Source organism: Suillus subaureus (assembly GCF_016647635.1).
Source record: "Suillus subaureus strain MN1 chromosome Unknown BJ212scaffold_18, whole genome shotgun sequence".
NCBI lineage: Eukaryota > Fungi > Basidiomycota > Agaricomycetes > Boletales > Suillaceae > Suillus > Suillus subaureus.
Genome location: NW_024538574.1, coordinates 396,452 through 421,683, shown reverse-complemented (window position 1 = coordinate 421,683; position 25,232 = coordinate 396,452). Strand labels below are relative to the sequence as shown.

General features: G+C 48.3%; 8 protein-coding genes across 8 annotated transcripts; 5 read left to right on the top strand and 3 right to left on the bottom strand.

Moving 5' to 3' along the window:
• Positions 1–128: 128 nt before the first annotated feature.
• On the bottom strand, positions 129–1,532 carry BJ212DRAFT_1272491 (uncharacterized protein; the record flags this gene model as incomplete). Its single annotated transcript, XM_041331020.1, has 4 exons — positions 129–602; positions 652–1,047; positions 1,095–1,223; positions 1,275–1,532. 4 exons carry the CDS (start codon positions 1,530–1,532, stop codon positions 129–131), a joined length of 1,257 nt encoding a protein of 418 aa, XP_041192575.1.
• A 374-nt stretch (positions 1,533–1,906) lies between these two features.
• Positions 1,907–4,795, top strand: BJ212DRAFT_1587927 (uncharacterized protein). Its single transcript, XM_041342417.1, has 16 exons — positions 1,907–2,346; positions 2,402–2,462; positions 2,520–2,558; positions 2,608–2,622; positions 2,681–3,093; positions 3,149–3,233; positions 3,288–3,377; positions 3,427–3,483; positions 3,533–3,599; positions 3,647–3,667; positions 3,726–3,827; positions 3,875–3,924; positions 3,972–4,107; positions 4,164–4,213; positions 4,262–4,629; positions 4,684–4,795. Exons 1-16 carry the CDS (start codon positions 2,306–2,308, stop codon positions 4,745–4,747), a joined length of 1,659 nt encoding a protein of 552 aa, XP_041192574.1. The 5' UTR covers positions 1,907–2,305; the 3' UTR covers positions 4,748–4,795.
• Positions 4,796–9,130: 4,335 nt separating this feature from the next.
• On the top strand, positions 9,131–10,522 carry BJ212DRAFT_1587925 (uncharacterized protein). Its single transcript, XM_041342416.1, has 7 exons — positions 9,131–9,515; positions 9,570–9,611; positions 9,664–9,697; positions 9,747–9,872; positions 9,925–10,005; positions 10,052–10,180; positions 10,236–10,522. The coding sequence occupies exons 2-7, from the start codon at positions 9,574–9,576 to the stop codon at positions 10,398–10,400; spliced, it is 573 nt and encodes a 190-aa protein (XP_041192573.1). The 5' UTR covers positions 9,131–9,515; positions 9,570–9,573; the 3' UTR covers positions 10,401–10,522.
• A 1,801-nt stretch (positions 10,523–12,323) lies between these two features.
• Positions 12,324–14,542, top strand: BJ212DRAFT_1587924 (quinon protein alcohol dehydrogenase-like superfamily). The gene is made up of 5 exons (XM_041342415.1): positions 12,324–13,283; positions 13,341–13,607; positions 13,660–13,749; positions 13,796–13,918; positions 13,975–14,542. Exons 1-5 carry the CDS (start codon positions 12,372–12,374, stop codon positions 14,146–14,148), a joined length of 1,566 nt encoding a protein of 521 aa, XP_041192572.1. The 5' UTR covers positions 12,324–12,371; the 3' UTR covers positions 14,149–14,542.
• Positions 14,543–16,376: 1,834 nt separating this feature from the next.
• Positions 16,377–17,621, top strand: BJ212DRAFT_231330 (uncharacterized protein). The gene is made up of 5 exons (XM_041342708.1): positions 16,377–16,737; positions 16,796–16,823; positions 16,881–17,196; positions 17,243–17,371; positions 17,427–17,621. The coding sequence occupies exons 1-4, from the start codon at positions 16,559–16,561 to the stop codon at positions 17,365–17,367; spliced, it is 648 nt and encodes a 215-aa protein (XP_041192571.1). The 5' UTR covers positions 16,377–16,558; the 3' UTR covers positions 17,368–17,371; positions 17,427–17,621.
• Positions 17,622–17,954: 333 nt separating this feature from the next.
• Positions 17,955–19,436, bottom strand: BJ212DRAFT_1481407 (uncharacterized protein; the record flags this gene model as incomplete). Its single annotated transcript, XM_041340251.1, has 10 exons — positions 17,955–18,040; positions 18,090–18,294; positions 18,351–18,494; positions 18,552–18,571; positions 18,624–18,666; positions 18,717–18,770; positions 18,824–18,898; positions 18,960–19,049; positions 19,101–19,202; positions 19,287–19,436. 10 exons carry the CDS (start codon positions 19,434–19,436, stop codon positions 17,955–17,957), a joined length of 969 nt encoding a protein of 322 aa, XP_041192570.1.
• An 88-nt stretch (positions 19,437–19,524) lies between these two features.
• Positions 19,525–21,955, bottom strand: BJ212DRAFT_1357654 (uncharacterized protein). The gene is made up of 6 exons (XM_041335783.1): positions 21,601–21,955; positions 21,055–21,548; positions 20,956–21,002; positions 20,719–20,904; positions 19,861–20,669; positions 19,525–19,810 (listed from the first exon to the last, which is right to left on the bottom strand). The coding sequence occupies exons 1-6, from the start codon at positions 21,657–21,659 to the stop codon at positions 19,651–19,653; spliced, it is 1,755 nt and encodes a 584-aa protein (XP_041192569.1). The 5' UTR covers positions 21,660–21,955; the 3' UTR covers positions 19,525–19,650.
• Positions 21,956–23,633: 1,678 nt separating this feature from the next.
• On the top strand, positions 23,634–24,989 carry BJ212DRAFT_1447265 (GTP cyclohydrolase II-domain-containing protein; the record flags this gene model as incomplete). The annotated part of the gene is made up of 3 exons (XM_041338374.1): positions 23,634–24,356; positions 24,394–24,789; positions 24,840–24,989. The coding sequence occupies 3 exons, from the start codon at positions 23,634–23,636 to the stop codon at positions 24,987–24,989; spliced, it is 1,269 nt and encodes a 422-aa protein (XP_041192568.1).
• Between the last annotated feature and the right edge of the window lie 243 nt (positions 24,990–25,232).

Sequence of the window (25,232 nt, the reverse complement as noted above, 5' to 3'; positions counted from 1 at the left end):
TATTCGCTTTACAACCATACTTCACGCGACTTCACAGAACTCACTCATTGCATCATCATTCGTGCTGAGTAGCAAACTTATATATACCAGTAGAAATAGCATATTGTCTGTACAAGAAATAAGACAATTCAGACACCAGCAAGCTTTGATGGCTCGCTTGAAGTGCGCGGTATCCCCACGCTAGGTAAAAACGAGCGTCTGTTGAGAACGAGACCTTTGAGTGCGCGTATCTCGCGGCGTATTTCATCCACGTCGGTGTTATTTGTCGTGAGCGAGCCGCCGATGCCGCGCATGTGGACCCCGTATGAATAAGTTTGGGTGGCGATGTACCCGGTGAAATCTGCGAGTGCTTGGAGAGTTCGCTGTGCGGGGCGAAGAGGTACTGTTTCAGTTTTGGAGAGTGGAAGGGCTGGTGCGTTACGGGGAAGCACTGCTTGCAGAGTGTCGAGAGCGACGATCATGGGAGGAGGGGGTGATATTGGTGGAGGAACATATGTCCATAGGAGGCGAGAGGGATGTTCTGGGATAGACGAAGAAGAGGAGGATTGTGGTGAGGTGGAAGTGAATAGAAAGGATTCATTGAGTGTTTGCCAGAGGTCATTCTGTATGACCATATAAGTTTATGACGCTGAAGGTAGATGGAGTACGGACCTGACACTCAGCACCTCGTTCTCTCTTCAACCATGGAAGCTTGGCTTCCAGATGGTTGAATAGATCCCCCGTACTTATTCCCTCGGCGCTTTCCTTCGAACGAGTCAGTTCCTCGATAGCAGAGCGCAAAATCGAGACGTTTGGGGTGTCACCAGCAACTTCATCGTCGATGTCTGCCTTGCGGCGACATGCAAGGATATCATCCAGCGAATGGCAGTCTGCATACGCTGACTCCTCTTTATATAGCATGGGTTTTGGTAGATTGGCAAAACATTCTGCCTGCTTCTCCTTGAATGTAGCGAGGGATTTGTTGAGGCGGAGCATGAGTCCGGACTGGTGCGCGCGGAGTACATGGCGAGCGTGGTAGGTTTGGGAGATTCTCGGGAACAAGAACCGCTGCGAAGAAGGTCAGCTGTGGTTTAGTATGGAATGAGTACACTCACGTAGTAGATGAAGAGGACGAATGCAGAGGTACTAGTGAGCCATGTCAATATACGCACAATTCCAATAAGCATGTTGGGGAGATTTGACGGAGGAGGCTGGGGATATGTCCGTGGTGGTACTGGTGGAGGCTAAGTGCTCACTCATGAGCGACTTGAATACGAGCCAGCTCGATCACTTACGATTTCCCGGAGTAGTGAATGGATCTCGTCTTGCGTAAGCCCCTTCTCGACGAGGAATGCATGTTTGGAGGTGTCGTCTTGCGAGCGGATATGGGGGGTTGATAGGAAAGTGCGAGCTCTTGCTATTAGTTCTGAGCGGTTGATGAACGGTTGCGGGGTTTGATCAGGTTTGATTTCTGGTACCGGCTGCACCAGCTGTTTGTCGGTATCACTTGAGGAAGCTTGCGTTGAAGCCTCAGCTTTCTGATCTGGCTCCATAACACTGACACGGGCTACCGGAAGGAAACCTGGAAGCTATAGTACACTCCTGATAGCAAGGGAATGTTTGTTTGTTTCTAAAGTCGTAGCCAAACAAATCAAAGAGCTCCCAATTCGCGAACGTTTTACATAAAGTACTGTTACAGTTCTGTTAAGGTGTTGCACGCATACTTGAAGCAGGACCAGAGAAAAGTAGTACACTGTTAGAGTCTTGAAAGGGTTTTAGATTCCATTACGTACGGCTTCCACCGCTCTAGCAATGGGCCAACGAGCTTCATCGTCTCATTATATAGATAACTTGAAGGTCGTCGTCATCGGGTCGGGTGAAATTGACGCGGCACCACAACAAAACAAACCTTTCATCATGCAGCATTGCTCGTGATACTGGAATTTAGGCTTATCCTCGATGAAGTGCTTGTCGTACACGGACTCATACAGCGATGATGAACCACCTTGTAGTATGGACGCTGGGCAAGCCCCACTCATCTTCGACTTGACTATTCGATAGCTCTAGGGAGCCGAATCACAAGCGGCATGTCTGGACGCCCGAGAGGCTTCCCATCCTGTAACCGGGATGCAAGGTTAGTTGGCCATTATAATACACCAACAAAGCGTTACCAAAATCTACGAGATATCTCAGTTATAGTTGGAACTTCCTGGGTTTCACACGATAAGGCTTGACAGGGCATATGACCTCGTCCGCTATCGCCTGATATACCAAGTGAGAGAGTATTAAAGCAAGATTAGAATCTTGAGAATAATCGTTTGTTAACATGAGCGAGATCCAGCGGAGAGTCGCCATCATTGGCGCCGGGTAAGTGTCGCTTTTGATTCCATTCTACACCAACTGAACACTGGACCGCGCACAGTGTTTCCGGGTTGACCCAAGCTATTGCTCTCAAAACCAAGCTTAAATTTCACAATTTCACAGTGGGTGCATCCATGCAATGAGTGCGGTATGCTCCGAGTCGCTGAGTATTTCGATAGATATTTGAGAAAGGGCCTGAAGTCGGTGGAGTGTGGCGGGTACGTTTTTGTCATGCACCAAATGTTCTCCTGACATTATTTTCCACAGGCTAACAAATATCCTGTATATATCATCAATGACTGAAATTGCAATGCATCGCTCACCTCGAAGACTCTTTTAGGGATGCTCGTCGGATGTCGACATTCATTGGTACAGCTTATCAACAGACCTTTACCCATACTGGAACAAGTCCCATGGCCTTCAACCGGAGATTCAAGCCTACTGGATTAAGCTCTCAAGGAAATATAATCTGTACCCACATATCGCATTCAACACGAAAGTGTTATCTGCCGAGTGGGATGATGCCAAACAACAGTACACCATTGTCGCGGAAGATGTTTTTTCAGGTAAGCGGACGATGAGTGTGGCCCACGTCGTGATATCTGCCCTTGGTATTTTGGAGGCGCCAAAGATGCCATACGAGATCCCTGGAATTCGGAAGTTTCAGGGAGCTTCATTTCACTCCGCACAGTGGCCAAGCTCGATAGATCTGCAGAATAAGCGTGTTGCAGTGATTGGAAATGCCTCTTCCGGGTGAGTTACACGACCTCTGCGCATTCATTATGTAGTGATTCAGACATACGACAAGAGCACAATTCGTACCATCTGTATCTGAAGATTCGTCTGTTGAAGTAGTAAATTTCATTCGCACTCCGACCTGGTTCAATACTCGAGTGAGAGTCTTTATGTTATCCTTGATGATTCAACAACTAAACCAAGCATCTTAGCCACATATTCCGTACTCGGACACTGCGAAATGGATGTTTGCTAACATCCCCCTGGTGATGCGACTGCACCGAGCTTGGATCATGTTCTGGGTCAGGCCTCCTGCATTACAGAATTTTAGCTTGCTGACATTTGTTACAGTTCGTCGCTCCCCTTCACTTACCTATGGGTGATAAAGCTCTCCAGAAACAACGTGACGTGAGTAGGGGTCGCGAGACTGGGTATTCAGTTTAACGTTTCTACTTAGGCGATGACGAAATACATTCTCGATAACGCACCGGATAGATACCATTCTCATATGATACCTGTCCATCGTACGTGTCCAATCATGGAGGTTTGTTCGTGCTCACATGTTCCACAGCTCCAGGTTGCAAGCGGACTGGTTCGTCGGGGGTAGTCAAATTGACTCGTAATTCTCATTCTCATTTCATTACATGCAGTCGCGGACAGTGGTTTCCTGAAAAGTCTCTGTCGCTCTAACGTAACACTGAACTTCGACGGAATCGCCGAGATAGTGGAGAATGGCATCATCACAAAAACTGGTGTGTGCACCGTCAATGATATCATCACTTTCCTCACATCGGTTTAGGTGAAATGTTGCCATTTGATGTCATTGTATATGCGACCGGATTCATCGGCGTGAGTTGCTATACGTGATCCAATATTCCATTGGATGCCAACTGCAGAAACAGGAGCGGTACCCGATGCACGTGCGTGGCTTGAATGGAACCACTGTCCAAGGCTATTATGATGCGCACGGTGGCCCTACCGCATACCTCGGGACTGCAATTCCAGACACACCAAACTTTTACTTGATCAATGGTGAGTTCAGTGGGGAGCGTATCGTCATCAACTGTCACCTGAGGTAATAATTACAGGACCAAATACTGGAACACGAGCATCGGCGTTATTCATTGCAGAAGTGCAAGTAGGTACACCTTGGTTTTTGTATCTTTCTACTCAAGTTCGTCGCAAGGTTGCATACATCCTTCAACTCATAGAGCCGGTCCTTACTGGTTCTGCCTCATCTTTCACCATTAAAGCCACACCCACAGATGCATACAACGCCAAGCTGCAGGACGAGCTCTCTCGCTCGGTGCACGTACACTGCTACTCTTGGGCGCGCACGAACGGTACAGACAAGGTATTCTATCCGTTTCCTTGGCCTTCGACGGTTTGGTGGTGGTTTCTTCGTAGACCGAATTGGGATCATTACATGGCAGTCGGGGCCGAGAAATGGGTGTGGGCAAGGCGAATCAAGACTGTCAAGAAATTTTTGAAATGCAGCGCAGTCTTGACGCTATTGTGGTCATATATCAGCGGCTCTGCGCAGCAGACATGGTGGTGAGTCCATCGTTGTTCTCAAATGCCTATCGATTAAATTATCTCTATCTTTAGGCAAGCGACTACCATAACTTGTGGCTACTTGAGTAAATTTGCACATTATAATTATGTGAAGTAGAAACTGGACGGCTTGTCCCTTGATCTTACAATGGATTTTGCCTACGTGGAATTTGCACACTAACGAAACGTCGGTGGAGAGCAGTGATGCGCACGCGCGCATTCCGGACCAACCATTTTCGACTGACATAACTCATTGCATTGCACATATCGACATGGTTTCGGCGCAATGACCGGGCCTAGTTAAGATGGACCTCCGAGGTTTATACACTGCAAAAATGTTGTCAGCAGGTTTCGAACCGACTCCAAGAGAAACAGATTTTGAGTCCGTTGTGGAAACTACTTGGCTAAGACCAATTAGATGGACCTCTAAGAAAACCATCCATGAACCGGTGTCAAGGTGTGTTCCGATAGAAAAGACTGAGAACCATCATTCAACAGGTTTCGAACCTGCACAGTCCAAGAGAAACTGGTTCTGATTCTGTTGTGGTAACTACCTGGCTAAGACCAGTGAGATGGACCTCTGAGGAAACCGCCCATGAGTGAATGTTGTCAAGATGTTCTGATAGAAAAATAAACCTTGTCGTCAGCAGGTTTTGAACCTGCGCAGTCCAATAGAAACAGATTTTGATTCTGTTATGGTAATCGCTTTGGCCAGGACGAACTTGAGATGAACCTCCGATGCACCATCCATGAGTGAATGTCACTTGAAGGTATTCCGATAAAAAGAAAGACCTCGTCATTGGCAGGTTTCGAATCTGCACAGTCAAAGCGACACAGATTTTGACTCCGTTGTCGTAACCACTTTGGCTAAGACCAGTTAAGATGACCCTCCGACGAAACTATCCATGAGTGAATGTCAAGGTGTGTTTCGATAGAAAAAAGAACTGACATGTGGCAGGTTTCGAACCTGCACAGTCCAAGAGAAACAGATTTCGACTCTGTTGTAGTAACCACTTTAGCCAGGACGCTTCCCAAGGCGAGATGAACCTCTGAAGAACTGTCCATGTCAAGAGGGAAAATCATTAATCAATTGTCAGCAGGTTTTGAATCCGCACCACACAAGAGAGTAGATTTCTATAGAATCGCGTAGGATTGGCAGTCATTTGCAAACGCAAAAAGACTGGTTTGCGTTTAATTCGATGGACACAAAACATACCAGCCTGCCCTTCAATTCATCTATTTGCTACTTCGGGATGGCAAGCAAATGATCAGTGGATCAGAGGATAAGACTGCTCGGCGATGGGACCCGCGGTCTGGTAAGGAGATTGAAGAGGCGCGGGATGTTTGTGAGCAGGGTATAATTGTGATGAAGGCTTCAAAGTATGGTTTCTGGGTTGCCACTGCTAGTGGAGCGAATCGCTATGATCGCGCTTGGGAGCTCAAAGTCTGTGAGGTTGAGACGGGAATTGTGAGAACATTCGAAGGCCACTCTGGGTATATGAAATCCATCGGTGTCTCCGCAGACGTACTAGCTCTGCCAAGTGCGTGGGCTGATTACAGTGCGGATATGGGAATTTGAGTATGAGTGTGTCAGTGTTCAATTATTGGACACTGGCAAACTCATATTCAAAATTGCTTGCGCAATGACTGGACCCTAGTTAAGATGGACCTCTGAAGATCTCTGCACCGCAAAAATATAGTCAGCAGGTTTCGAACCGACTCCGAGAGAAACAGATTTTGATTCTGTTGTATTAACCACATGACTATGGCCAGTCAGATGGACTTCTGAGGAAACCATCCGTGAGTGAATGTCAAGGTATTCCGATAGAAAAAAGAGACGTCATTTGGCATGTTTCGAACTTGCACATGTCGAAGAGCAACAGATTTTGATTCTGTTAGGGTCTCCACTTGGCTACCAAGACCAATTGTAGCTAAGGACCTGAGGAGACCGTCCATGAGCGAATGTCAAGGTGTTCTAATATAAAAGGAGACCTTGTCGTCGACAGGTTTTGAACCTGCGCAGTCCAATAGACACAGATTTTGATTCTGTTGTGGCAACCGCTTTGGCCAGGACGAAGTTGAGAACTCCGAAGAACTGACTGTTACCTTGTCACTATAGTCACCGTCTGGATACAGTAGGACTCTGAAAATATTTTTGGTTTGACTTTTCGCACGACGGAAATAAAGTCTTATTACATAAGATGCTCCGGATCAAACCTTCCCTCGAACCTTCAAGTTAGGAGTCCCGCTTCTCATCGAGCACCAATCATCCCTTCGTAGCTAAACGCCAACATGCTCAATACCGTTCTTGCTCACAAAGCAATGGTGCTATGCCCCCTAAAGCACAACGGCTCTCAGCAATCCTCCCCGGTGGACAGACAGTGATATATCTGCATCGAATCACACAGGACAAATTTTTCGCAGAACTACTGATCTTGCATAAGTTCGTCCGCGCTTGGGACAATGAATCTGGTTTTCGGTCTAAACCCGGCAGGTACCTCATTGTAGAGCGAGTTATCCCCCACTTGACGGCATGAAAATGACACTGAAGTTGAAGCTTTCGTGCGATATAGCGCGTCATTCCATAAATCCATATTCTGTCTTGGAGATCACCACGAGCACATCTCCCTCTATGTCTCTACCGACAACATGTGGAACCAGCCGCAGAAGGAGCACTCAGACTGCGTCCATGTGTACACTCTTGAATTCGGCTATGGTTGCAACAATTGTGACTCAGATGAGACCACTGTGTTGACGAAGAAAGAGATGTCAAACATCCATGAAGTTTTGGCAAATACGGTCGGGACATTGGAGATCGGTGATTTGAGCTACCAGTCAACAGTGTAATTTGTAACTTCGTCAGCGCGTGATAGTCACGATATGGATCAAAAATACAGACTGGACGGTCAAACAAATGCTATGAACGATTTAAAATGGCCGACTTCGTACGCTACTGATGTCATGGTCAACACCTCGCAAGTACGTCATGAAATAAGAAGGTGCTGTAAGTGGGACGTTGACCAGATTACCACCCCACCATTGTGAGTCGCTATTGGGGACTGACGCGGCTGAGCGCCGTTTGATATCCCGACTTTTGTCGAGAAATTCCCTGCTGCCAAAAGTTACGTGATCTCGATCACTACTCGTTACCACATCAGTAAGAATACAAGTGTTCATAATAAACTAACCTTGCATGTCCTACTAATGACGAAGTGCTCGGACACAAACCAGGTCGATGCCGTGCCGGAATTCATAGTCAAGCGGCAACCCAAGTGTGGATGCAAGCGCGGTGAGATGATGCCGTATGTAGCGAGGACATAGCAAGACCCCGCCGCAATACTTGACCGTCGATGAGAGCGAATGCCCACACATGACTCAAGTATTAAAGGAGCTCGCGAGTGTAGGAGACAATGCACACCTCGCTCGAATTGGCGTTCAGTGCTCTACAGCAAGTACTGCAGCAGGCTGTGTGGATTTTCGCGCTCGAACATGATTGTGCAATGGAACGCGAAAAGCAGATATGAAGGCGAAAGCACATGCTGTATCATGCACAGGATTGAAGAGCTTCTTAAGAGGGGGAAGATGCGCCTGCCAGCCTGCGTGCGTGCCCATTATTATCAGGCAAGTGCAACCAACCTCTTGGTAACATGAGGATCCCATCTGAACCTGCAGCGCGGATCAGCTAACAATTGAGTTCAGCAGGGAAATTTACGCAGCGGTCCATCAAGTTGGGCATCTTCAAAGTCTCTATCAACTTCAGGCCAACAGCATACAAGGAGGTCCTTCAAACACACCGAGATACTTGGTGAAGACATCAGCCATGGCTTCTAGCTCGACGCGGCCTAGTGCAGCATCAAACAAATTGATTCTGACACCAATCATGACCTTGAAGGGACGTGAATCTCCCCGTTCAAATGGTAAGGAACGGACTCACCGAATGGTTATATCCACTTGCTACTTTCCGGATGGCAAGCAAATGATCAGCGGATCATGGGATAAGACCATTCGACGATGGGACCTGCAGGCTGGTAAGGAGATTGATGAGGAGGCGCGAGAAGTTTGTGAGCAGGAACTACTATATGCGGTGGGGGTATCAAGGGATGGTCGATGGCTTGTTACTGCTGGTGGAACCATTGACTACAAACACCCAGGACATCTCAATGTTTGTGAGATTGCGACGGGGATTGTGAGAAATTTTCAAGAATATCCGAGCAAATTCAAGTATGACACCTGCATTGATATCTCTGCAAACAGCACGCTGCTGGCGAGCGGGTCGGGCGATCGCACAGTGCGCATATGGGAATTGGACACGGGGAAACTCGTCGCTGGCCCATTCAAAAGGGACAAGGGCGGGGTGGGCGCGGTTCGGTTCTCGCAGGACTCGAAGAAGCTCGCAGTCAGGTCAAATGCGGCAAGGTGGCTCGAAGTGTGGGATATCGAAACACAGAAATTGGATGTCAGGGTGGGGAAACTTGTTGGAGGGCCAGCGTCTAATGTGCCAGTGTTCTGGACAACCAAAGACAAAACACTCGTGACCGTATTGGACTTCGAGGATCACGATGACAACTTCTGGGGCCAAAAGACAATCCACGAGTTCGACGCGTTAACGCTTAAGACTATCGGAGCTCCCTTCAAGTCAACCCGCGTCATCACTAGTCTAGCACTTTCATTCGATTGTGCTCTTCTCGCTAGCGCTTCCCATTGGGACAACACCATCAAACTCTGGGCCTTCGAGTCTCGCCAACTCCTCGCCTCGTTTGACATTCAGGATCCCAGGTACCTTCTCTTCTCACCCGACTCACCCCCGGAGCTGGCTTACTCGACTGGCAGCGAGATCCGCATATGCCACATTCTGCCTAACGGTCATTGATAGTGTCTGGCCTAACGTATGCATCCATGCGCATATATCTATCCGTTCGTGCGCTAACATTCTCTTTCAGACAAATGCAGCTAAAAATCCTCGCCTCGCTGATTTACTCAATGTACGTGACCAACTATTCACCCACATCACTCCACTCAATGCCATTATAACAGTCCGATGCAACACCTCGTGCCGCGCGTGCGGGTCGTAAACCAGTGATCTCACCTGTCACAACTTTCACTCCTCGGCCGCAAAGACCTCCCCTGTCATACGCTCACAGCGGCACGCCTTCCTCCGTCGTCTCCGCAAACTCATTCCCTCCTCTTCTCCCACAAATGTAGCTCATTCTGTACGGAATGATCGTCATCGTGATCCCCTGGATGTACGTCTTGTTCACCTATTTGCTTCGCATTTGACTTGACGATTCCTTCCAGTTCCCTGCTACATCTCCATTCCCCCGCAACTACTCACACTTGGCGCAGGAAACTCATTCACGTATGAATCCCTACGAGAGCGTGAGTGTCAACTGCCACAGTCATATCTTCGACTTACATTTTTCAGTCTCGGTCCCAACCAGCACCATCACCCATCACACAGTCCCGCCTTCACCACCTATTAAACTGGTGGCCCGTTCGTACAGGCCCTGCACCCCCGCCTATCGTCGATGTTCCTCATGCCCCGGGTAAACTGGTATGCACGGTTCATTTTTCGTACTGTAGTCCAGGTCTCACACATCCGTTTCCAGCGCATCGCTACAGCTGGTGCTCCCACGCATGACGACGACGACTTGATTCGTGATGAAGATTATGTTTCCCCGTGTCCTTCGCCGAACCCTAATTCACAGCCATCGCCCGCAGTGCTCACCAACACCGGATCACATGGAAGCGGCCGCTTCTGCGGCTGCTTCTAGATCGTTGCATGATATTGACTTCTCAATATGTGGCCACCAGTATAGCCCTTGAATTACTTCTCCTTGTATCAATGTCATGTAAGATAACTATAGACATCACATATTGTCAAAGACCTGTGCGGTGAGGAACCTGATGATATGGTCTCTGGCTCTGAGGTCCAGGTGTGATGCTTGTCATTACAAGCGACTCATGTATCTAACCATTACTGATGTTTCCATTCACGTCTTGACGAGGCATGTTTCCGCCATTGGCCTGCTCAGCTCGAACGCAGTTCTGTTGAATCGGCATTGGCGTTCGAAGGTGCTGGTCAAGCACAGACACAACTATCCAACAACCCCCTGCAGTGCAGATTAACGCCCGAGAGCATGGACACGACTGGCTGTGTGGCTACTTCTAAGTTGGCCAAGCAGATATCTTCTGATATTTTTCTTTGCCAATTGCGTTGCTTTGCTGTAATAACGTTGGCTTCCCAATGTGCAGCCACTAGTACATCCATCATATTACTCGCCGTCCTTATATGAATGGGATGCAAGATAATTATGAATCTCGCATCTCCTGTCTAATGCAAGCACGGCCCTTGACCTAATATCACCCCGTTTACAAGTTTTCGCGTGGGATGAAGAGGAATCTACTCCGGATGACATGTCTGTCTGAAGTCAATAGGCAGTCAATCACAAGTCGATTATTGCAAATTCCACAAGGCGTGCCCTTTACACAGCAAAATCATGTGTCATACAGGAATATGGTCCGCAGAAATACGAATCCTGTATGTGCACCAGTTACAAGGCGCTGTGCTCACTACTGGCGGTGCAAAATCGAGATCGTAGGCAGCGGTACTCTCCTGACGTATTTCCCTGCCAGAAATGGAAAAGTGCTTGGGTAGTGGACAACATGGTTCTTGAATAGATATCTTGATATCGAGGCCTGCGAGCGTACCATTTCGAATGCGAGAAACCTGACTATCGTCGACAACGGCTTTGAGGTCCAGGTGTGATGGAAGGTCGAGGTTATCGCCAGGTCTTTGTTACATGAAATGGGAAACAGTGTCGCCATCGCGACATGATACCGAACCTGACTGGTGGCACAGGATTATGCGCAGCGCTGATGGGTTTGTCATCGTCAGGGCCTGAGGGCTACGAGCTCAAAGCAGCTGTGCAGCATGTGCATAAAGTCCTGCAGGTGAATTTGGAATATGCAGGCATCAGCAAGACTACGAGACTCAGAGAGGAGCTTTCACAACAAACCTACCCCGACGGAGTCCTTGGGTGCACCTCGAGCCATAAGTAGTGAATATGTATCTGCCAAAAAGTCGGACGCTTGTTAGCCTAGGTCGTTGGTGAGCGCCCATACATAACTCAAATAGCAAATGAGCTCTCGCTGTAGGAAAGAATGCATGCGGGGTTCGAACTGGAGCTCAGTAGTACACAGACAGCCCTACAGGCTGTGTGGGTTTGGGCGCTCGAACACGAAAATGGTATGATGATGCGCCAAAGCATGAGAAGCAGATCTGAGAAAGAAGGCGTAAGAAGCTATACACAGGAAAAGGTTCTTAAGCGGCGGTAGATATGGCCATATGCCCATCATTTCCAGGCGATCGCAGTTAGTATCTTGGTAAGATGACAAGCCTCAGATCTGAATCTCCAGCGCAGATGAACTGACAATTAACTTGAGCAGGGAAGCGCAGCAGCACTCGAACAAGGTGAGCATCTTTAATATCACTATTAGCATCAAGCCAGCAGCACACGAGGAGAACTCACCGACAGTCCTTCAAAGTGACATATTCTGTGAAGACACTGGCCATGGCATCCAGCTCGACGCAGCCCGATGCAGCATCAAACAGATCAATTTTGACACCAATCATGAGCTTGAAGGGTCATGAATCTTTCACTCTGTACTATCCGAATGACGTGCCAGTCCGGCCAAATTGCCACAATATTTCATCCATCTGCTACTTTCCGGATGGCAAGCAAATGATCAGCGGATCAGGGGATAAGACCGCTAGACGATGGGACTTGCGGGCTGGCAAGGAGATTGAGAAGGCGCGAGAAGTTTGCGAGCAGGGAGTACATGCGGTGGGGGTATCAAGGGATGGTCGATGGGTTGTGACGGGTGGTGGATATTTCAACAAGTGCCCGGGGGAGCTCAAAATCTGTGATGTTCGGACGGGGATTATGAGAAGATTTGAAGACCATTCAATGGAAATCACCTGCATTGACATGTCTGCGAACAGCTCGTTGCTGGCGAGCGGGTCGATAGATTGCACAGTGCGAATATGGGAATTGGATACCGGCAAACTGGTGGCTGGCCCATTCAAAATTGATAACATTTTGACTGGGGTGGGCGCGGTTCGGTTCTCACAAGACTTGAAGAAGCTCGCAGTCAAGTCAAGAGTAGCAACGTGGCTTGAAGTGTGGGATGTCGAAGCACAGAAATTGGACGTCAGAATGGGGAAAGATCCTCGTCACGGGTTAACGACTCATGCACCGGTGTTCTGGACAACCAAAGACAAAACAATCGTGGCCGCATTGAACATCGGGCAGGATTTGAATGCCAGCCCCTCATCGGAATGGCACAAGGCGATTCATGAGTTGGATGCATTAACGCTACAGACTGTCGGAGCTCCCTTCGAAGGGCACACCATTGGCATCTCTGATCTAGCACTTTCATTCGATTGTGCTCTTCTCGCTAGTGCTTCTTGGGATAATACCATCAAGCTATGGGCCTTCCAGTCTCGCCAGCTCCTTGCCTCATTTGACGTTCAGGATCCCTTCATCCTTATCATCCCTCCCAACTCACACCAGCTGGTTTACTCGACTTACGCCGAGTCCGAGATCCACATATGCGACATTCCACCCAAGATCATTGCCATTATCTGGCCTAATGTGTGCATCTACGCACGTATATATATTCATTCATGTACTTATAACATTTTCTTACAGACCAGTGAATCTAAACATCACAATATCCTCGATGTACGTGATCCCTATTCATCTACGCCATCCCATCAATGCATTTTTTTGCGGTCTGACGCAACACGTCGTGCTGTGCCTCGTAAACCAGTGATTTCACCTGTCACATCTTTTACTCCTCGGCCGCAAAGACCTTCCCATACCACACAGCAACGTGATTTCTTTCGCTACCTCCGCATGGTCCTTCCTTCTCGCACGAACGCACATTGGAAAGATCATTCCCGTGATCTCCTGGACGTACGTCTTGTTTACCTATTTGCTTCGTAGTTGACTTGATGATTGCTTGCAGTTCCCTGCTACATCTCCACTGCCTCGCAACTCCTCTCTGTCAGCGCAGGAAACGGCTGAGACCCGTTCACGTATGGATCTCCACGAAAATGTGAGTATCAACTATAATAATCAGATCTTCGACTCACATTTTTCAGCTTCGACATACCGCCCAATCATCAGCTACTGCTCCTACGACCTTCAAAGCCCGCTTATACGACCTATGGATGGGTCATGCATTGCCGCATATTGTCGATGTTCCTCCCGCGCAGGGTAAAGAGGTACGTTTGGTGGATTTGTTTTCGATATATTTTATAGTTTATGCATCCGTTCATAGCGCAATGCTGCAGCGGATGCTCCTCCCAAAAACAACAGGGACTGGATACCTTATGAGGACTACGTTCCTTCTCGTCCTCCTTCACCGAACCCCGATTCACAACCACATCCACCATTCATAGTGCAGATCAATACTGGAGAGCATGGACGCAGCCGGTTATGTGGTTGCTTCTAAATCTATGCCATGCATATTCTCATGGATATTTTTCATTTCATTGTATTGCTCCTCATGTGCTAGAAAGCCGACTTCTGAATTTGTGGCCATTACACCCCTCGGATTACTCTCCGTCCTTGTAATACAAGCCTCGCGTCTTCTGTTAGATGCGACCACGGTCATTGATATTTCCCATCTGTAGATGTCCCAGCACGCAAGGACCTTGGTGAATAAAAGTGCCCTAGTAGGTGTACGGTGCGTGCGCAGGCCAGGGTCAGTCCCTGATTAATATCACCAATATCACCACCGCTTTCAAGTTCTGGCATGGGATTCGGATGTCTATCTGAAGTCTATAACAGTCGATCATTGCAGATTCTACAAAGTGTGCTCTTTACACAGCAACACTATGTATCATGTAGGAACATAAAATTCACAGAAATGCGTGCCCTGCACGCGTACCGGCTGCAACGCTGTGCTCGCTGACGGTGGGGCAAAACCGAGCTTCTAGGGCGCGACTTTCACCTCTCTTCGCACGTTTTCTCTTGTTCTTCCCTGTCGGGAATGGACGAGATACTTTGGTAGTCGTCAATATTATATGATTCTTGGAGGAATATAACATCGAGACTTGCGAATGCAAGTCAGCGTGCCATATCGAATGATGGAAGGTCGGAAAGATATGGCCAGATCTCCGAACCTGACTGGTAGCACAAGATTATAGCTTTCAGCACCGACCCGTTTGACAGTGTCGCCATCATGAGGTCTGAGGTGCCACGAGCTCAAAGCAGTGATGCAGTATGTGCAATAACGTCCTGCAGGCGAATCTGGAATGCATAGAGATCAGCTACAGCTACGAGACACAGAGGAACGTTCACAACAAACTTACACCGACGAAGTCCCCGGATGCACCCCAAGCCATTCAATATTGCCCTGCTAGGAGTTAATAGTCAGGCGGTAAAACGAAGTGAGGATGCGAGTGCAGTGAAATTCGACATGTCAGCACAAGTAGCAAAGATGTAGCAGAATGCATCTGCCCAAGAGTCGGTTTGTAGGACTTGGCTGATGAGATTGGACGCCCACGTGTGGCTCAAGTATCAGAGGACCTCTCGAGTGCAGGAGAGAACACATGCGGAGCTCGAACTGGGATTCAGTGTCCTATAGCAAGTACTGCAACAGGCTGTGTGGGTTTGGGCGCTCGAACACGGGAATGGTACGATTGGGCTGGAACGTGAGAAGCTGAGAGCTGAAAAGGAAAGGTTTTTAAAAACGCACATGGGGAAATTCTTAAGAGGTGGTAGATATAGCCATATGCCCATCATTTTCAGGTAGTATCTTAGTAGGATGACAGGTCCTATCTAAATCTCCAGTACGGATGAACTGATAATTAGCTTCAGTAGGGAAAGTACCACACTGCTTGAACGAGTTGGGCATCTTCAAGTTCATTGTCAACATCAAGCCATCAGCACACAAGGAGAGCTCACCAACGGTCCTTCGAACACATCCACGCACTAGGTGAAGACATCAGCCATGGCTTCAAGTTCGATGCAGCCCGGTGCAGCATCGAACAAATCGATTTTAACACCGATCATGACCTTGAAGGGTCATAAACCTTTCACTGTCTACCTTTCGAATGACGAGCAACAGAATTGGCACGAAGTTTCATCCATCTGCTACTTTCCGGATGGCAAACAAATGATCAGCGGATCAGGGGATAAGACCGTTCGACGATGGGACCTGCGGGCTGGTAAGGAGATTGAGAAGGCGCGAGAAGTTTGCGAGCAGGGAGTACATGCGGTGGGGGTATCAAGGGATGGTCGATGGGTTGTGACGGGTGGTGGAGTTTTCGACGCAGGTGCACGTGGAGATTTCAACGAGTACCCAAGGGGAGAGCTCAAAGTTTGTGATCTTGAGATGGGGATTGTGAGAACGTTTGAAGGTCATTCAACGGAAATCACCTGCATTGATATATCTGCGAACAGCACGTTGATGGCGAGCGGGTCGAACGGTGGTACAGCGCGGATATGGAGCTTGGACACTGGAAAACTGATAGCTGGCCCATTCCAAAGTGATGACACCGGTGTGAGCGCAGTTCGATTCTCACAAGACTCGAAAAAACTCGCAGTCAAGTCAAATGTAGCAACGTTGCTTGAGGTGTGGGATGTCAAAACACAGAAATTGGATGTTAGAGCGGGGAAGGATGGCATGGACGGGTTAGTGCCTTATACGCCGGTGTTCTGGACAACCAAAGACAAAACAATTGTGGCCGCATCGAACTTCAACGATGACGATGATAGCCTCCCAGATCATAAGACTATCTATGAGTACGACGCGTTGACGCTGAAGACTGTTGGAGCTCCATTTGAGGGGCACACCGACAACATCTATGGTCTAGCACTTTCATTCGATTGTGCTCTTCTTGCCAGCGCTTGTGACTATGCCATCAAGCTCTGGGCCTTCGAGTCCCGCCAGCTCCTCGCCTCATTCAACGTCCAGTTTGCCTACTCCCTACTCCTTTCACCCAACTCACTTCAGCTGGCTTACTCGACTGATTCGAACGCCAACATTTGTATATGCGACATTCCGCCCGAGATCATTGCCACTATCTGGCCTAACGTATGCATTTACGCCCATACATATCTATTCTTGCGCTAAACATTATCTTGCAGACCAGTCATCCTAAAAACCCCAAATTCCTCAATGTGCGTGATCATCTCTATATATTCATCTACATCATCCCATAAATATTATTTTTGCAGTCTAGCGCAACACGTCGTGCTGTGCCTCGTAAACCAGTGATATTGCCTGTCACATCTTTTACTCCTCGGCTGCAAGGACCTTCTCCTACCACACAACGACGTGATTTCTTTCGCTACATCCGCACAGTCCTTCCTTCTCGTACGAGCGCACGTCGGAATGATTATCCACGTGATCCCCTGGATGTACGTCTCGTTCACTTATTTGCTTCGCATTTGACTTGGCGAATCTTTGCAGTTCCCTGCTACATCTCCATTGCCCCGCAACTACTCACACTCGGTGCAGGAAACTCATTCGCGCATGAATCCCTACGAGAACGTGAGTGTCAACTGCCACAGTCATATCTTCGACTTACATTTTTCAGTCTCGGTCCCAACCAGCACCATCACCCATCATACAGTCCCGCCTCCATCACATATCAAGCTGGTGGCCCATTCGTATGGGCCATGCATCTCCGCCTATCGTCGATGTTCCTCATGCCCCAGGTAAATTGGTATGCACGGTTCATTTTTCCTACTGTAGTCCACGCCTCACACATTCGTTTCCAGCGCACTGCTACAGCTGGTGCTCCCACGCATGACGACGACGACTTGATTCGTGATGAAGATTATGTTTCCCCGTGTCCTTCGCCGAACCCTAATTCACAGCCATCGCCCGCAGTGCTCACCAACACCGGATCACATGGAAGCGGCCGGTTCTGTGGTTGCTTCTAGATCATCGCACAATATCGACTTCTCAATATGTGGCCTTTAGTACAACCCTCGGATTACTTCCCTCCTTGTATTCGTGACATGTAAGATAGCTATAACCCACACGGATCTAGACCTGTGCAGCGAGGAAGCTGACGATATGATCACTGACTTTGAGGGCCAGGTATAATGGATATCATTAAGAGCGACTCGTGTATCTACCTATGTAGCACTTCACGTCCTTTCATCTACATCAAAAATAAATACAAAGAGCGACGACTTTCGCAAAACAGGCTTTTGCCAGCAGCCTTTCTGAATCATTGCGTCGAACGTGAGCCAAGCGAGTTCGAATGAATTGGCATCGGCGACCCAAGCACAGGCACATGTCTACCCACAACACTTCTCTCCGACGGCCCAATCGAGATCGACAACGGGCGTCCACTCGTTGCCGCCCGGAACGACGATCGCTCGTGCTTAACGCAGACATTCATATACACACGCATGCCCCAAGTCACGGCTCACTCACTACTGCAGACACAGACATCTCATGATCCACTCCCGAGTCAGCCTGTCGCCAAGACCAGTTTCCTAACGACCCTCGCGCAAAATCGTCTGATTTCATTCTTTCCCGTAGTCGAACTTTTGCGTTTAATGTGCGGAGGATTGACAAGGTGTAGAGTTTTCCGGTTTGAAGCAGGAATACGAAAACGAGGCGGTTGGCGTTTGCCTAGGGTGGGTTGTAGCATCCTCAATTGTGTGGGTATGTGAAGAATTTGCACCTACGTTATGCGAGAAGAACAGTCCTGCGGAAACAGGCAACACATAACGATGGCCAGACTGCAGATTCTGTGGCGACAGCGCAAAACCGCAAGAGTGCTCTGTCGAGATGGTGTACGCCGGTTTTGTTTTTCCATAAGAAAAAAGCGACTGATGGATCAAATAAGGTCTAGATCTTGCCTAGCGCAAAAAAGGCTCACGAATAACAGAGAGAATGACATCGAGCACTTCAAGAACATAACATCAGTCCTGTACATAAGATCTTTCATAGCGACCTACCGAGTACCGCCGTAGTCCAATACGAAAATGAGATGACGCTCAGCTAGAAATGCAGTTGGGCACACATGCAAACCCAAGCAAGCGTCCACGTACAACGACATCGCTAGGCTTGGGACTGACGACGCCCAGACGTGAAAAAGCCACCGCCTAAACATGCCAAGTTAACGTCAAATTCAAACAGCAAAAGGTAAATCACGCACGATCAAGATATTCGCGACGTATGTGGTTATCGTGAACGCGAACAACACGAATATCCACCAGCTTCCTTTTGTAACCTAGTAAAACCAAAACAAAACTTTGAGAGTTTGTGCTAGAGTTGATACTTGGAATACGTACTCGCCAGCAACGTCGGAGGAGGAAGAGCTTGTTTATTCCGCTGATGAAACCGTTGAGAAAAATCGCGAACCATGCTCGCGGAATCATCAACTAATCCCAAAAAGTCAAACCGGAGATCAGCACAGTCATATGTTGACATACCAGCATCCTACTTTCCACATTTGCTTTCCAAGCTATGTATCCTTCGAATGCCGTCTGTGCACTTCCCAAAGAATTGAACACTAAGCGCGCACAACACTCGCGCTAAACCAAGTCAGGCACTCACAGAGAAAGCAGCGTAACAAAAGCTACGAAAAGATTACGACCCCAGGAATCTTCATAACATACCTCGTAGTACTGCCCAGCTTCGATGACGATGATACCCTGGAAGAAAAACTGTATAAATACGCCGACGAGGATCGCACCCGGTGGCTCCTCAATAGCATGTGCAGTCCGATCGGCTATAATGTCGATGGTCGGATGGCTTGCGTTGAACATAACTCAGTCGACGGGTGAGATGAAGAGCTGTAGAACCGATTCATGCCATGAGCGGTTAAAATTCAAATCAAGGCTGAGACAGCTCAACGTGTATGCATGATATGGCTGACATTTTATGATGCGCATAGCATGAAATTATCAAGATTCTAATGGACATAAGATAGTAATATGCGTAAAACGTACTAGTGTAGGGATATGAAATGTGAAAGGAGAGTCACGAGGGTGGCGGTGCTAATGCCTCAAGATCTCTCTTATGACGGAGGTCCTCCCAAATCGTGGGGTGTTCTTGCATACAATGCATTAAGAGGTCTTCAACCTTTGGGTTCACCAACACATCCGGTGGTTCAGGTATCATCTTCATTTGAAAGCGATCACTGGGAAAGACGATGAGGACTGTGGACATGTAGAACGAAGGTTGACTTACAGGCATCTGCCACAGAAAAATCCATCGACTACTTCAGCATCCTGCTCGTAGATCAAGTAGACACAGGCTTCGACAGGCCGCAAATTATCCCCACTCGGTGGTGCACCTGGTGTCTCTTGAGCAGGCGACGGTGTGACGGAGCTTGGCGAAGTTGGGTTGGAGCCGACTGCAGTATCTGAAGGCGTGACTGCAACCGCAACCTCGTCGTTCGTAACGCCAACTTGGCCTTCTGAGGCCGCGTCCATATTTTCTTTAGGAAGTGGCGCAGAAAGTGAGGGTAAGACTGGCGAGGTTGGTTTTGAACCGACTACAGTGTCTGGAGAGGCTGGGTTGGGCTCAGGATTCACGTTGACGATCGCGTCCTGAGGCGAGTGGGTGGTGGGCTCCGCGGTCCTTTGTCTCTTCATCAACTCGATATCCTGCGCCATTGAGCCATCCACGACAGAATTCGTGCGTTTTAGACCGCTAGACCGATCAACCCACCCGCCTCTAGCTTGCTCCGTCATCTTTTCGTCTTCCCCGGTCAGATCTACAGATAGAGTAGGACGTGACGTCGCAGTATGCAACTTGGGGTGTAGATCGAAAGCTACAAGTGGCGCTGATACATTTCGATAGACAGCTTGTGATGTGTGCATATGCGAATGAGTGAAAGGGGGTTGTTGAGGGCGATTGAGATTAACCGGGGCTGAGATAGGAGGCATGTGTGCAAATTCTGTGGGCGACCTGGCTCCAAACATTGGGGGTGCGGATGCCGGTGGTGAGAGCTTCCATCTCTGCGACATGGGAATGGGTGGCTGAGGTGGGTAAGGCTGATACGAGGATTACTTCAAAGTATGAAGGCACTAGGACTGGACGTACATTTTGAACACCATCAGAGACCCTCCTTTGAGTGTATGCTTGATGAGCGTGATGAGGTGGTAGGGAGTGTTGGACCTGTGGTCGTATTTGTCGTGAATATTGTGCTTGCTGCTGAAATTGTTGCTGCGGTAAACGAGAAGGCTGGAGTCGGGGAGCACCTTCGGCAGACACTCGTCGCTGATGGACCTAAAAGATACTGTTATTCGTGCTTTGTGAGATTAGATAGAAAGTACCAACATCGCTAGGAGTAGGGATTCTGGGCTGGACGACTTGAGAGACAGAGTCTGTAGTGCACAATCAGAAAAGGTAGGGTGCAGTGAACAGGAAAAGTCCAACTTGAGGGAGATAATACACCTGGAGAAGACTGGCTGCGTTCTTTAGCCATAGTGTATTTGTCCTGGAGAATTTGCATGTCTCTGCAAACGCGATTAGTATATGCCTTCATGTAGTCGAGTTCTTCGATGAGATGTTGGTGTGATGTGCCTTTATTGACACTGAGAAGGATCTCCTGGTTTTTCCGAGTGAGAGCGACGTATTCACTCTCAAGAGTACGTATCCTCTCTTGCATGTGAGTGAATTGTTGCAGCTGAGTGTTCGGATTGGCCGAGAGACGTGCGGCGTGTTCTTTGAGTGTCTGAATGGTAGCGGTGAGTTGGCAGTTGTCTTGATAGAGCCTCCCATTGTCCTCTTGGAGTGAGTGAATGAGTTGTGTGGCTCGTTGTAGCTTCTCTATCATGGTTGGGTGGAGACCCAGCTCTTCGATGCAGCCATTAGTGGTGGATGCAAGTATTTCGACGATCTTGGAATGTAGTCTGCCATCTTGGTTTGTACCGCTGTCGAGCGCGTTAGAAGCAAATAGGAGGAGAGCTAATAAAGGCTTGCCCTCTGTCTGGTTGAACTGTATCGGGATAAACCCCGACATGTGCTTCAGGCGATGACATCCAACAGCCGATATGCAATATATAAATCGCTCGTGTGATCGATTGGATAGAGGGAAAGAGAAAATATTGAGGGGGCCGGGAAAACTTCTCAATTTGTAGACAGAGATTTTCAGTCGAAATTGACTTGGGTCACGGTTTAACGTTTGTTTGATCCGTGGACCCGCTCTAGCGTTATTAGCTTATGATGATCCGGTGAGCTTGTCGCGAACGCGAATAGATGTGAGTGTTGCAAGTGGCAAGTTGCAGCTTCAGCCTTTTTGTATAGCAGCAGGTTCTTTGTACAGTTGTCGGAGTCATATTGGAAAAGCAGCGAGGCTGCAACGCGTTTGATAACGTTAAGACGACTTAGCAACTACTTCAACCGGCCCAACTTCTATCTTATCATCATCGAACACGCTATCGTATGGTGAATCCAATCCCGACAAAAGAAGAAACTATCGTATGCATCAGAAAACGCAGATAGAAGGCAACTAGTTCCGACGAGTGAACACAACCGATTGCAATGATGACATGCCACAGATACCATCTCCCGGTCGTACGTGTCGATATCTTCACGACCCGACAAGTATCACTGATTGCTTGCGCGAGACACTTTTGGGCTTCCTAAGCATACTGCAGGCCTGAATACGACGAACCTTCACAAGAGGACTACAGTCGTTTCAAGTGTCAAGGAGTGACCCACCATTCGCGGTTGGTAATTCGAAGTTGGTTGAATTCGTCCAAGACGAACGAATGTCTGCCATAAGCGTATCAGTAGTTCAAGAATTGTATCAAACGAAAAGTGGAAAGCATCATGGTGCTGCGACGCCTACGCACTCGCAATCACCTAAGACAGGGCTCAGCAACAGCGGTTACCTCGAGTTCGTAATGACCTTGGCTCCTTGCATTGAAATATGATTGTCGTGAAGAATAACACTCTCACAGCCGTATTTCAACGGAGGAGTCAAGGAATTGAGTAAGTTGAGTAATGCAGGTTAATGATCAACTTGAGTAACCGGTCCATATGTACGTTATGCATTTCTTTGTCATGGTCCATTACTAAATATTATCAAAACTACCTGCGCTCGGACTTCGTCATGTACCGTCCGATCCCAACGTTATGAACTCACTAGTAAGTAAGGTGCTGAATCGGAGGAAGGGGCGTCGGCATAGCCAATATCCTCGAGAAAATGGGCCAAACATCATAGTGCGAATGTCTTGGCTTTTTAAGCTGTCACAACGGCCGAAGAATAATTGTTATCCTTGAAAATTATTATTGGAATTATATTCGAGCCTGTTCACTCTGGGAAATAGAGGTCGCCTATGGGCGCGTGGGTGGGAGATCGCTGAAGATCAAGGCACCTTGCACTCTGATACATCTTGAGAAAATCCGATAAGATGATCCAGTGCATACGAGGAATTTTCAAATACCCATGACCAACCTATTCGGAAAATCGGAATAAGTGCTGAACATCGACCGACGATGACCGGATTGAAAGATGTCAATAAGACGCGAGTCGGCGAATGCCTTGAAATCTCCCTGGTCAAGGAGTAGGCTTACTACTCAATATCACCGCCTTGACGCGGAGTCTGGGACTAGCAAGTGAAGCATATTTAATCGACAATGACAAATCCGGATGAAAATTCGGATCTATCATAGTAAGCAACTGCCCACGACCGTGAAAGAATTAACCCAAAGACGACAATAGCGTAAATGTTTACCTGCCTTCTACAGGTTTTGGCACTGAGGTGTCACAGAACCAAGCAACCCGAGTGGTCCATCTGGGAGAGTACGTTACCCAAATTAAATGTTGCGTTTCTTCGACCTTTATGGTCCTCATATGAGTGATGCAGTCACATAGATCAGTCACGTCACCTATTATTTATCACACTTGCATCAAACTTATAAGCAAGACATTCAGAATCAGATGCACATAATCCGGCGTCCGCTCCCACTCGTCCCTAACCAGAGCCTGTACTTCTAACTCCATTCAAATGGCCTTAACAGAATCGTTTTATCCGAACATCTCTTCACCATTGTTAACAGAATCTGACACAGCTCTCCTGGACGTTCTCACCAGCCCTCGATGGCAAGGCGTGCAGAAATTCTCTAGAAGGGATGCCGCTTTAGACCCATTACTGCTTGCAGTAGCAGCGTCTGCAGGCACCCGCACCACCCGAAACCATTATCATCATGACTTCTTTCCCGGTGCCCATCCCGATGGCGCCGCGCGTGGCAAGCGGGCTGCAGAGGATACAAACAAGCCTCAGGAGCGCAAGCGTATGTCATATGTGAGCAAGCAAGGCCCTCGAAGGCTGCGCTTGCAGCCTACCATTTCTCCCCAACCAGCTATAGCCTCTCAAGTCATTTCGTTGACTGGACCATCACCCATATCCTCTATAGAAGTTAAATGCATGGCTCGTACCCGTATACCCACGCCACATGGTCCAGCTTTCTTACACCTCTACCACAATAATCGTGACAACAAGGAGCATCTTGCCATTGTCGTAGACCCGGCACAATACTCCGACGATAGCTCTGTTCTAGCACCGCCAATTCGCAGCCGTTCTTTAGACGCTGTTTGGAGTGATGACGAAACAGACATGGACCGCATCATACGCGGGGCATACGTAGGAAAACTATCTGCTACATCCCAACACCCATCTCGTCCATCCCTGCATCAACCATCTCCCACAACCTCCATTCCGTCTCCCCTTGTTCGTATTCATTCTGAGTGTTTCACTGGTGAAACAGGTGGGCAGCATGCGGTGCGACTGTGGCGAACAGCTAGACGAAGCCATTCATCTCATTTCTCAACCAATATCTCTTCCTGATAACGTATCACCTAATTCAAGGACGATGCCCGGCCGGGGTGCTGTAATTTATTTGAAGCAGGAAGGTCGTGGAATTGGCCTTCTGTCCAAAATACGCGCCTATAATTTGCAGGATTTGGGCCACGATACAGTCACAGCCAATTTGATGCTCGGGCATCAGGCCGATGAACGTGGGTACGAAATTGCGATCGCCATTCTGCGTGACCTTGGGCTTGGTTCAGAGCTTGGCGAGGGTGTTCGGCTATTGACGAACAACCCTGACAAAGTTCAAGCTCTTGAGAAGGAGGGCCTGAGGGTTGTAGAGCGGGTGCCGATGGTGCCTAGAAGCTGGAGGCATCGCTCTCACTCACAAGCGGACTGCGGGAGACGCTCAACTGGGTAAAACCTGCGGGTGTGACTATGATTGGTGGAGATGCGGTCAGAGGGGAGGACTTGGACAAGTACCTCCGGACCAAGATTCTCCGCATGGGGCATATGTTGCCGCTCTATTTGGCAGGCGAGCAACCCGCGTCATGATGCAACTCCACGTCGCTCCTTCCGCACAGATAATATGAAGATAATATGCAGGGGATTTGACGCGACTATCATTATCATCTATTTACCCTGTGTTTCTTGGCTGTCCTTAGATAGAGTGTACTCCTTAATTGTACCGGTAGATGAATTCGAGGACTTGAAACTTCGAAGTGCTTCATATTTGCTTATGTGATCTATTATCATATCAAATTGGGGTGTTGGCGAAATTGCGGCCATCGTGCATAC

Bases quoted from the DNA above. Each gene is read 5' to 3' on its own strand.
- BJ212DRAFT_1587927 (XM_041342417.1), top strand. From the start codon at position 2,306: ATGAGCGAGATCCAGCGGAGAGTCGCCATCATTGGCGCCGG. The intron at 2,347-2,401 runs GTAAGTGTCGCT...GACCGCGCACAG, and splicing joins GTCGCCATCATTGGCGCCGG to TGTTTCCGGGTTGACCCAAG. The intron at 3,094-3,148 runs GTGAGTTACACG...ACATACGACAAG, and splicing joins ATTGGAAATGCCTCTTCCGG to AGCACAATTCGTACCATCTG.
- BJ212DRAFT_1587925 (XM_041342416.1), top strand. From the start codon at position 9,574: ATGCAGCTAAAAATCCTCGCCTCGCTGATTTACTCAAT. The intron at 9,612-9,663 runs GTACGTGACCAA...CCATTATAACAG, and splicing joins GCCTCGCTGATTTACTCAAT to TCCGATGCAACACCTCGTGC. The intron at 10,181-10,235 runs GTATGCACGGTT...ATCCGTTTCCAG, and splicing joins CTCATGCCCCGGGTAAACTG to CGCATCGCTACAGCTGGTGC.
- BJ212DRAFT_1587924 (XM_041342415.1), top strand. From the start codon at position 12,372: ATGATCAGCGGATCAGGGGATAAGACCGCTAGACGATGGGACTTGCGG. The intron at 13,750-13,795 runs GTGAGTATCAAC...CACATTTTTCAG, and splicing joins GTATGGATCTCCACGAAAAT to CTTCGACATACCGCCCAATC. The intron at 13,919-13,974 runs GTACGTTTGGTG...ATCCGTTCATAG, and splicing joins CTCCCGCGCAGGGTAAAGAG to CGCAATGCTGCAGCGGATGC.
- BJ212DRAFT_231330 (XM_041342708.1), top strand. From the start codon at position 16,559: ATGCCATCAAGCTCTGGGCCTTCGAGTCCCGCCAGCTCCTCGCCTCAT. The intron at 16,738-16,795 runs GTATGCATTTAC...CTTGCAGACCAG, and splicing joins TTGCCACTATCTGGCCTAAC to TCATCCTAAAAACCCCAAAT. The intron at 17,197-17,242 runs GTGAGTGTCAAC...TACATTTTTCAG, and splicing joins GCATGAATCCCTACGAGAAC to TCTCGGTCCCAACCAGCACC.
- BJ212DRAFT_1357654 (XM_041335783.1), bottom strand. From the start codon at position 21,659: ATGTCATCGCCTGAAGCACATGTCGGGGTTTATCCCGATACAGTTCAA. The intron at 21,549-21,600 runs GCAAGCCTTTAT...GCTCGACAGCGG, and splicing joins ACAGTTCAACCAGACAGAGG to TACAAACCAAGATGGCAGAC. The intron at 19,811-19,860 runs GTAAGTCAACCT...CGTCTTTCCCAG, and splicing joins TTTTTCTGTGGCAGATGCCT to TGATCGCTTTCAAATGAAGA.